The sequence below is a fragment of the Coregonus lavaretus genome (assembly GCF_964263955.1).
Source record: "Coregonus lavaretus genome assembly, chromosome: 10".
NCBI lineage: Eukaryota > Metazoa > Chordata > Actinopteri > Salmoniformes > Salmonidae > Coregonus > Coregonus lavaretus.
The window spans coordinates 1,869,415-1,880,815 of record NC_139997.1 but is presented as its reverse complement, the minus strand read 5'-3'; the positions used below and the strand labels follow the sequence as shown (position 1 = coordinate 1,880,815).

Here is an 11,401-nt window from a genome sequence, read left to right as displayed (position 1 = left end):
GCTCCAGCTAGCTACGTGTGCAGAGCCTACCCACGATTCCACAAGCCCCCTCCACCTCCGACTGTTCCTGATGATCTGGGAACAGAGGAGCCAGCCCAGGTTAGCCTAGAATCCTACCCTAGCCACAGGTGTTCTGTCCAACAACATTCATATAATAGCAACTATTCATAGGAAGAGAGTGGCGGGAATACTCGATTACTGCAGATGCTACATTTTGTTTCCCATTTTGTTTCCCATGTCGAAAGTTCTGTGTTGGGTCCAATGCTAACTTCACTCAACTTTCCAGAGTTTTCCTTTAGTTCACACTATTAACGTTTCACTCTGCTGTGGGAATTGTGCTCGAATGAACGCAGTATTAGGCACTTTTTTAATATTACCAAAACAAAACGAACTATGCAAGACTTAGTATGCAAAATGAACTGTGCAAGAGATTTTCTTGTAGGCAGAGTGCATCGGAGTAGGATTCTATTGCATCGTATTCGCGAGTAGATGCGCTTGTTTTGAGATGAAAGTGAGAGCTGCATGTAGCCACGTGTGCACATTTTGTTCATATTCTTTGCTAGTTAGTGAGTTATTATCCCAGTTATAGATCATTTGTTCATATTCTTTGCTAGTTAGTGAGTTATTATCCCAGTTATAGATCATTTGTTCATATTCTTTGCTAGTTAGTGAGTTATTATCCCAGTTATAGATCATTTGTTCATATTCTTTGCTAGTTAGTGAGTTATTATCCCAGTTATAGATCATTTGTTCATATTCTTCGCTAGTTAGTGAGTTATTATCCCAGTTATAGATCATTTGTTCATATTCTTCGCTAGTTAGTGAGTTATAAATGACGTAAATGTAAATGTAAATGTTATTAGACCAGTTATAACTGGCATCAAGTAAGCTGCAACTCTTTTGAAAAGGTAAGATTGAAACAATCTTGCTTTAGTGTGTAGGGCTGCCCATGGTGCTGATAGAGCACAGAGAGATTTCGTGCCATTGAACCTGTCGCTTCTTGGTCAAAAGCATTTTTTGAACTTTTGTGTTTATAGTGATATAAGCAGAATTCAATATAATTCCAGTGCAAGAACCCAAATGATGTCCCTGGGTAAAGCTGCACGTAGTGTGTGTTAGCGTAGTGTGTGTGTGTTAGCGTAGTGTGTGTGTGTGTTAGGGTAGTGTGTTAGCGTAGGGAGTGTGTGTTAGCGTAGGGTGTGTGTGTGTGTTAGCGTAGTGTGTGCGTGTGTGTGTTAGCGTAGGGCGTGTGTGTGTTAGCGTAGTGTGTGTGTTAGCGTAGTGTGTGTGTGTGTGTGTGTTAGGGTAGTGTGTTAGCGTAGGGAGTGTGTGTTAGCGTAGGGTGTGTGTGTGTGTTAGCGTAGTGTGTGTGTGTGTGTGTTAGCGTAGGGCGTGTGTGTGTTAGCGTAGTGTGTGTGTGTGTGTGTTAGCGTAGGGCGTGTGTGTTAGCGTAGGGAGTGTGTGTTAGCGTAGGGTGTGTGTGTTAGCATAGTGTGTGGGTGTTAGCGTAGTGTGTGTGTGTGTGTTAGCGTAGTGTGTGTGTGTGTGTGTGTTAGCGTAGTGTGTGTGTGTTAGCGTAGTGTGTGATGTCCCTGGGTAAATATGTTTCATCATAGAAATAGATAGGCTACATTCTATTATGGTTGTCTTGGTAACCTATTGGTTTTCATTGCTGTAAATGTAACTGTACCTTTTTTACATTTACATTTTAGTCATTTAGCAGACGCTCTTATCCAGAGCCACTTACAGTTAGTGAGTTCGTACATGTTTTTTGTTTTTTTTGTTTTTTTCATACTGGCCCCCCGTGGGAATCGAACCCACAACCCTGGCGTTGCAAGCACCATGCTCTACCAACTGAGCTACACGGGGCTGTGTACGTATTGGAAACGTGTTTATGGTAGGCTGGCATTGCTTAATTGATTACTTGGGTTGAATTTGATTCACAGAAGTGTATTGTGCGATATCACAATGTGTTGCTGAACTCGTGAGCGAGCGGCACGACTTTCCATGTTTGAAGCGGGCCTGTAGGCCTGTTTATTTGAAAGGACAGCTGTGCATGGCTTCATCTCACTGTAGAAGGCTGTAGGCTATGTTTTGGTTATCTGGATCTCCATTCACCTTTTGTTTACTGCGTTTGTTTACTGTTAGTGTAACTAGCCTAAATGTAGATGGAGTCAAACCTTTATCCATCTGATATTTAGTTTACTGGACTTACTACTTCGTACTGCTGTTTTTGTTTTTGTTTTCGTTCGTTCTCATTCCTAGTTGTGTCGGTATTCTAAGCCAAACTGATATTCAGTATTTTTGTTTTGCATGCATGAATAACAAGGCTACTACTGTCAGCATTTAGTTTAGCATTGTTTTGGTAAGACAGGTGTGTGGATGGCACATTTACGTAGGCTGATTGTAATGAGGGTAATTGCCCATCTAAAGGGACTTGCTGTAGGGGGCTGTGCTGATGCAACGCAGCAGAGATAGGCTGCAGATTTCTCTGCATTTGAACGTTATGCTTATTATGGGATAGCGTCATTAAATATGCATAATTCAATGTAATTCCAATGCAAGAACCTTTAAAAAATGTAGCCCCCTCTGCGATTTCAACAGCCCCCTTATTCACTTTATCCTGGCGCCGGGTCTGCAGTGTGACCCATGACCCCTAGGACCAGTAGTGTGACCCCTAGTTTAGAGTAGTCAATGGAGGCTCAGAAACCACCTGCTCTCTCTCTCTCTCGCTCTCTCTGTGTCTCTCTCTCTCTCTCTCTCTCTCTGTGTGTCTCTCTCTCTCTCTCTCTCTCAGTCTGTCTGTCTGTCTGTCTGTCTGTCTCTCTCTCTCTGTCTCTCTCTCTCTGTCTCTCTCTCTCTGTCTCTCTCTCTCTCTGTCTCTCTCTCTCTCTGTCTCTCTCTCTCTGTCTCTCTCTCTCTGTCTCTCTCTCTGTCTCTCTCTCTGTCTTTCTCTCTCTCTGTCTCTCTCTCTGTCTCTCTCTCTCTCTGTCTCTCTCTCTCTGTCTCTCTCTCTCTCTGTCTCTCTCTCTCTCTGTCTCTCTCTCTCTCTGTCTCTCTCTCTCTCTGTCTCTCTCTGTCTCTCTCTCTCTCTGTCTCTCTCTCTCTCTGTCTCTCTCTCTCTGTCTCTCTCTCTCTCTCTGTCTCTCTCTCTCTCTGTCTCTCTCTCTCTCTGTCTCTCTCTCTCTCTCTCTCTCTCTCTGTCTCTCTCGCTCGCTAAAAACCTTTCACTCCTTTTTTTCCATGAATGAATCCTGAATGTCATGGACAAATTTAGGAGGACATCCAAAAAAGCTTATAATTTAGTCGACCCTAAAATGATTTCCCACGGATCTGTTGCCGTCTTTTTAAATACCCATTTCTCTGTATCGTTCCAGTCCCTCGAGCCCCAGAGATGGAGGTAGGGGACTGTCTGGTGTCAGACAACACGGTGTCCGTAGCCTGGAAGATGCCAGTGGAGGACAGCAAGATAGACCACTACATACTGGAGTACAGAAAGACCGACCACGAAGGACTGCCACGCATCAAAGACGAACACTGCTGGGAGGTGGTGGATAACATCAAGACCACAGAATACTCACTGTCAGGTACGAAACTAGAGTAGACCTACTGTAGCCTGGTCCCAGATCTGTTTGTGCCGTCTTGCCAACTCCTATGGCCATTGTCATGCCACTTGGCAAGATGGCACAAACAGATCTGGGACCAGGCTAACACTGCAGTGTTTTCATGCAACTTCTTGAGTTTAAAATATGACTCACCTATATAGCTTTGCTTCACCTAAACGTTTGTGACTTTATCAAACTCTGAAAGCTTGTTTACCGACAGAACATAATTAACCTGTGCAGATAATGTGCTGTTCATCCTCCAGGTTTAAAGTTTGACTCCAAGTTCATGAACTTCCGGGTACGAGCTTGCAACAAGGCAGCAGCTGGAGAATACTCTGATCCAGTTACTCTGGAAACCAGAGGTAAGACTGTTAGTTACCCTGGAAACCAGAGGTAACACTGTTAGTTACCCTGGAAACCAGAGGTAAGACTGTTGCCCTATGTTGTCTTGGATCAACAATGATGTAATTATTACGTTATTGGTATATGATTGACTGATTGACTCACTGACTGACTGGTTGGTTGGTTGATTGATTGATTTATTGATTGATTCCCTCCCCAGCGTTCAACTTCGGCTTTGACTCGTCGTCGGCCCATCTGAACCTGAAGGTAGAGGACGGGAGTGTGGAGTGGGACCCCCAGGGGGGCAAGGGGCTGGAGAACAAGGTCAAGGGCAAGGAGAACAAGGGCAGGTGAGAACTGAATTGACACAATGTGTCCCAAATGGACCCGTACACCCTACGCCCTATGCACTGAGATATGAGAGGATTTGATTGGTATAAGCAGTATGGTGAAACTTCCACTGAGCCTATCAGAAGGAAAGGTGGAGCTATTATCATATTGACTACACCTGTCAAATCCTCTCTCAGATCTCCACTTAGGGTCTAGGGGTTAGGGGTTAGGGGTTAGGGTCTAGGGGTTAGGGTCTAGGGGTTAGGGGTTAGGGTCTAGGGGTTAGGGTCTAGGGTCTAGGGGTTAGGGTCTAGGGGTTCGGGTCTAGGGGTTAGGGGTTAGGGTCTGGGGTCTAGGGGTTAGGGTCTAGGGGTTAGGGTCTAGGGGTTAGGGGTTAGGGTCTAGGGGTTAGGGTCTAGGGGTTAGGGTCTAGGGGTTAGGGGTTAGGGTCTAGGGGTTAGGGGTTAGGGTCTAGGGGTTAGGGTCTATGGGTTAGGGTCTAGGGGTTAGGGTCTAGGGGTTAGGGTCTAGGGGTTAGGGGTTAGGGTCTAGGGGTTAGGGTCTAGGGGTTAGGGTCTAGGGGTTAGGGTCTAGGGGTTAGGGGTTAGGGTCTAGGGGTTAGGAGTTAGGGTCTAGGGGTTAGGGTCTAGGGGTTAGGGTCTAGGGGTCCATTTGGGATTGGGCCTTATCCTAATTTTACCTCGAACTGCCATTGATATAGCTTTGTCCTAGATCGGTTTGTGCTGTCTTGCCAACTCCTATGGTCATCGACACATTAGCGTGACAAATAAGACCAGAGGACTTGGCAAGACGGCACAAACAGATCTGGGACCAGGCTACCATTGAACTGCCTTTTTTAGATTTCACATTCTTCTGTCTTTGGGTCATGGTGGCTTGTGTAGTCGATCTCCTATTGAGGGGCAGTTTGAAAGAGACCTTTTGTCAGCTGCAACCGGACACTTTAGAGGCTCATGTTTTATTGAAAGGCTTCCTCTCCTATCTTGGGTATCCACTTTCAGCGTTGTCTGTCAAACGCTGTCTGCCAACTTGAAGCATCATTTCTTCAAGAGATAAAGCCATTTTATACTTTGTAAAGCTCCAGCATTGATACTCTCAGAAAATGGTATTGAAAACCAACTGCAGGCTGAGGCTCCCTCTTAAAGAGATAGTTCATAGTAGTAGTCTATGAAGAGATAGTAGTCTAAAGAGATAGCTCATAGTAGTAGTCTATGAAGAGATAGTTCATAGTAGTAGTCTATGAAGAGATAGTAGTCTAAAGAGATAGCTCATAGTAGTAGTCTATGAAGAGATAGTTCATAGTAGTAGTCTATGAAGAGACAGTAGTCTAAAGAGATAGCTCATAGTAGTAGTCTATGAAGAGATAGTAGTCTAAAGAGATAGCTCATAGTAGTAGTCTATGAAGAGATGGTAGTCTAAAGAGATAGCTCATAGTAGTAGTCTATGAAGAGACCGCTCATAGTAGTAGTCTATGAAAAGATAGTAGTCTAAAGAGATGGCTCATAGTAGTAGTCTAAAGAGATAGCTCATAGTAGTAGTCTATGAAGAGAGCTCATAGTAGTAGTCTATGAAGAGATAGTAGTCTAAAGAGATAGTTCATAGTAGTAGTCTATGAAGAGATAGTTCATAGTAGTAGTCTATGAAGAGATAGTAGTCTAAAGAGATAGCTCATAGTAGTAGTCTATGAAGAGATAGTAGTCTAAAGAGATAGCTCATAGTAGTAGTCTATGAAGAGATAGTAGTCTAAAGAGATAGTTCATAGTAGTAGTCTATGAAGAGATAGTTCATAGTAGTAGTCTATGAAGAGATAGTAGTCTAAAGAGATAGCTCATAGTAGTAGTCTATGAAGAGAGCTCATAGTAGTAGTCTATGAAGAGATAGTAGTCTAAAGAGATAGTTCATAGTAGTAGTCTATGAAGAGATAGTTCATAGTAGTAGTCTATGAAGAGATAGTAGTCTAAAGAGATAGCTCATAGTAGTAGTCTATGAAGAGATAGTAGTCTAAAGAGATAGCTCATAGTAGTAGTCTATGAAGAGATAGTAGTCTAAAGAGATAGTTCATAGTAGTAGTCTATGAAGAGATAGTTCATAGTAGTAGTCTATGAAGAGATAGTAGTCTAAAGAGATAGCTCATAGTAGTAGTCTATGAAGAGATAGTAGTCTAAAGAGATAGTTCATAGTAGTAGTCTATGAAGAGATAGTTCATAGTAGTAGTCTATGAAGAGATAGTAGTCTAAAGAGATAGTTCATAGTAGTAGTCTATGAAGAGATAGTTCATAGTAGTAGTCTATGAAGAGATAGTAGTCTAAAGAGATAGTTCATAGTAGTAGTCTATGAAGAGATAGTTCATAGTAGTAGTCTATGAAGAGATAGTAGTCTAAAGAGATAGTTCATAGTAGTAGTCTATGAAGAGATAGTTCATAGTAGTAGTCTATGAAGAGATAGTAGTCTAAAGAGATAGTTCATAGTAGTAGTCTATGAAGAGATAGTTCATAGTAGTAGTCTAAAGAGATAGCTCATAGTAGTAGTCTATGAAGAGATAGTAGTCTAAAGAGATAGCTCATAGTAGTAGTCTATGAAGAGATAGTTCATAGTAGTAGTCTAAAGAGATAGCTCATAGTAGTAGTCTATGAAGAGATAGTAGTCTAAAGAGATAGTTAATAGTAGTAGTCTATGAAGAGATAGTAGTCTAAAGAGATAGTTAATAGTAGTAGTCTATGAAGAGATAGTAGTCTAAAGAGATAGTTAATAGTAGTAGTCTATGAAGAGATAGTAGTCTAAAGAGATAGTTCATAGTAGTAGTCTATGAAGAGATAGTAGTCTAAAGAGATAGCTCATAGTAGTAGTCTATGAAGAGATAGTTCATAGTAGTAGTCTAAAGAGATAGCTCATAGTAGTAGTCTATGAAGAGATAGTAGTCTAAAGAGATAGTTAATAGTAGTAGTCTATGAAGAGATAGTAGTCTAAAGAGATAGTTAATAGTAGTAGTCTATGAAGAGATAGTAGTCTAAAGAGATAGTTAATAGTAGTAGTCTATGAAGAGATAGTAGTCTAAAGAGATAGTTCATAGTAGTAGTCTATGAAGAGATAGTAGTCTAAAGAGATAGCTCATAGTAGTAGTCTATGAAGAGATAGTTCATAGTAGTAGTCTATGAAGAGATAGTTCATAGTAGTAGTCTATGAAGAGATAGTAGTCTAAAGAGATAGTTCATAGTAGTAGTCTATGAAGAGATAGTAGTCTAAAGATAGTTCATAGTAGTAGTCTATGAAGAGATAGTTCATAGTAGTAGTCTATGAAGAGATAGTAGTCTAAAGAGATAGCTCATAGTAGTAGTCTATGAAGAGATAGTAGTCTAAAGAGATAGCTCATAGTAGTAGTCTATGAAGAGATAGTAGTCTAAAGAGATAGTTCATAGTAGTAGTCTATGAAGAGATAGTAGTCTAAAGAGATAGCTCATAGTAGTAGTCTATGAAGAGATAGTAGTCTAAAGAGATAGCTCATAGTAGTAGTCTATGAAGAGATAGTAGTCTAAAGAGATAGTTCATAGTAGTAGTCTATGAAGAGATAGTAGTCTAAAGAGATAGCTCATAGTAGTAGTCTATGAAGAGATAGTAGTCTAAAGAGATAGCTCATAGTAGTAGTCTATGAAGAGATAGTAGTCTAAAGAGATAGCTCATAGTAGTAGTCTATGAAGAGATAGTAGTCTAAAGATAGTTCATAGTAGTAGTCTATGAAGAGATAGTTCATAGTAGTAGTCTATGAAGAGATAGTAGTCTATGAAGAGATAGTAGTCTAAAGATAGTTCATAGTAGTAGTCTATGAAGAGATAGTTCATAGTAGTAGTCTATGAAGAGATAGTAGTCTATGAAGAGATAGTAGTCTAAAGATAGTTCATAGTAGTAGTCTATGAAGAGATAGTTCATAGTAGTAGTCTATGAAGAGATAGTAGTCTATGAAGAGATAGTAGTCTAAAGAGATAGTTCATAGTCTCTGGACGTGGAAAGACGTCTACTCAGGGTTGGTTTACTTAGCTACAGTGGAGGATTTGCGTTATTTAGTGCCTAATGGAATGGAATCTCTTTTAGCGTCCTTTAAAATAGCGAACTCCGCCATGACTCCCATGTAATACCTTTATTTTAACCAGTATTTGCTTTTATTGTTTCTTTGTGTTCGTCAACAGTGCTCATCTTACCAATCTGAAGAACATGTCAAGGTGACCATGTGTGACTTTTAGCTGTAGGATGTAGCATTAGGCTACCTGAATGTAGCATTAGGCTACCTGAATGTAGCATTAGGCTACCTGAATGTAGCGTTAGGCTACCTGGTAACACATTATTATTAGTTAGAGACCGCCTGTGTTCGAGGTCGTACGCTCCAACAATCGCTTTCATATGGGCTGCTCTACTCATCAGGTCCCTTTCCGGTTTTTGTGTGAACAGTTTAGGCTACAGACCTTTTTTTTTTTTTGCAACGTTGCTCTGTGAGAAACCTCCTGAAATGACTTGATATTGATGTGGTTTCTGAGTGTGACTGACTCAAGGAGACATCTACAGATGGAAAACGTTTTATAAACTCTTGATTTAGGCCAAATTAATGAATTGGGGGGAAATTCGATTTTGGTTGCCGGCCACCCACAAACAAAGACAATAATTGAATCTTATTCTGTCGTGAACCATTGAAAGACTCTCCATCTGTAGATGACATCTGTACTAACTGTTTCTCTTTCTAAAAACTCTATATTCTCCCTTTGTCCTTTTAAATAAATATAATTAACCTCTATTCCTAGGCAACACATCTGTTACAGAATTAATGTACAGTTAGTAGCACAGTATTTATTTTCTTTTTACTAATTTCTCTTATGCTTGCAACAAATGGTTTTGGTGAGTAACAATTCACTCTACTGTAGTAAGTATATAAACTGTAATATCCATATTTGTCCAGTCATTCATTCCATATCATGTTCCCAAAAATCACAACGAAGTCCATGTACTTTTTGGCTAATTGTTTTCAGAGTTAAAATGGACAAATCAGCAACGTGAAAACAGCTAGTGTTTGTTGTGTTTTCTCCCCAAAAAAAAAAAAACTGATTTTTTTGTGCATTTATTTACTTGATATTTCGGTTTTCACATGTGGGTGTGGTTAAATGTGTAATGCCTGTCATTGGGCAAATGCACTCCTGCAGTACACTCCTCTCCCCGCCTCCTTCTCCTGCCTGCCACGGACTCACTCACACACCTAAAATGTAATAATAATAATAATAATAAGCCATTTAGCAGACGATTTTATCCAAAGTGACTTACAGTCATGCGTGCATACATTTTTGTGTATGGGTGGTCCCGGGGATCGAACCCACTACCCTGACGTTACAAGCGCTGTGCTCTTAGAAGGTTGAACTCCTATTTTGAAGGGACAGAAAGTGTTGGCTGTTGCATTTGACCAATGACATGCATTCCACATTTAACCCACTTGTGAAAATCATAATATGAAGTTTTCATATATTTCTTAAAAAGGAGATAAAAACAAAGAAATAATTTTAGCTTTTTTTTTTTTTTTTTATAAAAAATTAATAAAAAATAAAAAACGGGCAGTTTTCATGTTGCTGATTTTGCCCTTTTCACTTGGAAAACAATTGGCCCAAAAGTACACAGACCCAACGATCACAACAATGATCACAATGCTCTCTCAGACAAAAACAAGGAACAGGAGGACAATCTAAGAGAGCTTTCTGGCCACCCTGACCCTACTAACTACGTCCGACTTCTACCAGCTCCATCAGGAAAACTTCCCCACTGTATGATGTCACTAATCAAATGACCTTATCCCACTTCCGGTATTTGAAAGAGGGCCTTGTCTTGTCAGACTCCCCTGGGATTTTCTCGTTTGGGCAATAGTCCGTCCTCCGACCTCTCTCCTCCGTCCTCTCTCCTCCGTGACCCGGAAACCGATAAAAGGACTGTGTCAATTCGTTAGTAGGTGAACGGAAGACGGTCCTCCCCTCCTCGATAGCCTCGTTTTGGCAAAGAAGTGTATCCTACCAGGAAGAGTTTTGATGTCTGCCACACCCCCTTTGAATCAGCTTTTGTTTTGTCAAAGGAGAAAAACATGCACCTGTTTAAAAACAACATGCTACTTATCACTTCCTGTCAGCCTATTGGCCAAGCCCTTGTCACTCCCTGTCTGCCTATTGGCCCTAATCACTCCCTGTCTGCCTATTGGCCCTAATCACTCCCTGTCTGCCTATTGGCCCTAATCACTCCCTGTCTGCCTATTGGCCCTTGTCACTCCCTGTCAGCCTATTGGCCCTTATCACTCCCTGTCAGCCTATTGGCCCTTGTCACTCCCTGTCAGCCTATTGGCCCTTATCACTCCCTGTCAGCCTATTGGCCCTTATCACTCCCTGTCAGCCTATTGGCCCTAATCACTCCCTGTCTGCCTATTGGCCCTTGTCAACCCTGTCAGCCTATTGGCCCTTATCACTCCCTGTCTGCCTATTGGCCCTAATCACTCCCTGTCTGCCTATTGGCCCTAATCACTCCCTGTCTGCCTATTGGCCCTAATCACTCCCTGTCTGCCTATTGGCCCTAATCACTCCCTGTCTGCCTATTGGCCCTTGTCACTCCCTGTCAGCCTATTGGCCCTTATCACTCCCTGTCAGCCTATTGGCCCTTGTCACTCCCTGTCAGCCTATTGGCCCTTATCACTCCCTGTCAGCCTATTGGCCCTTATCACTCCCTGTCTGCCTATTGGCCCTTATCATTCCCTGTCTGCCTATTGGCCAAGCCCTTGTCACTCCCTGTCAGCCTATTGGCCAAGCCCTTGTCACTCCCTGTCTGCCTATTGGCTGAGCCCATCAGTCATGTTCCTGTTGTTGTCCCCAGTCCCCTGATCATAAGAGCTGTACAGCAGATGGGCCATGCATGCATCCACAGCTGACACCCTCCAAGTGCTGCCTGAATACCCTAGAGATCCTAGGAATCCCTGTGGACAACCAGCCAGAATAGAATGGAATGGAAGAAAAGCAATTTGGTTGCAGCAAAGTTACACACTGCCAGGCCCCTAGATCAGCCAGGCCCCTAGATCAGCCAGGCTTCTATAGATCAGCCAG

The 11,401-nt window shown here is 41.8% G+C and overlaps 1 protein-coding gene across 1 annotated transcript in view; it reads left to right on the top strand.

The window, feature by feature from the left end:
• LOC311136531 (FSD1-like protein) overlaps positions 1–11,401 on the top strand; it is a 66,502-nt gene that overhangs the window by 34,131 nt on the left and 20,970 nt on the right. The window contains exons 7-10 of the mRNA XM_084170693.1: positions 3,378–3,587; positions 3,869–3,967; positions 4,168–4,297; positions 8,477–8,509. Coding sequence (XP_084026819.1) covers positions 3,378–3,587; positions 3,869–3,967; positions 4,168–4,297; positions 8,477–8,509 — 472 coding nt within the window. The remainder of the gene's footprint in view (positions 1–3,377; positions 3,588–3,868; positions 3,968–4,167; positions 4,298–8,476; positions 8,510–11,401) is intronic.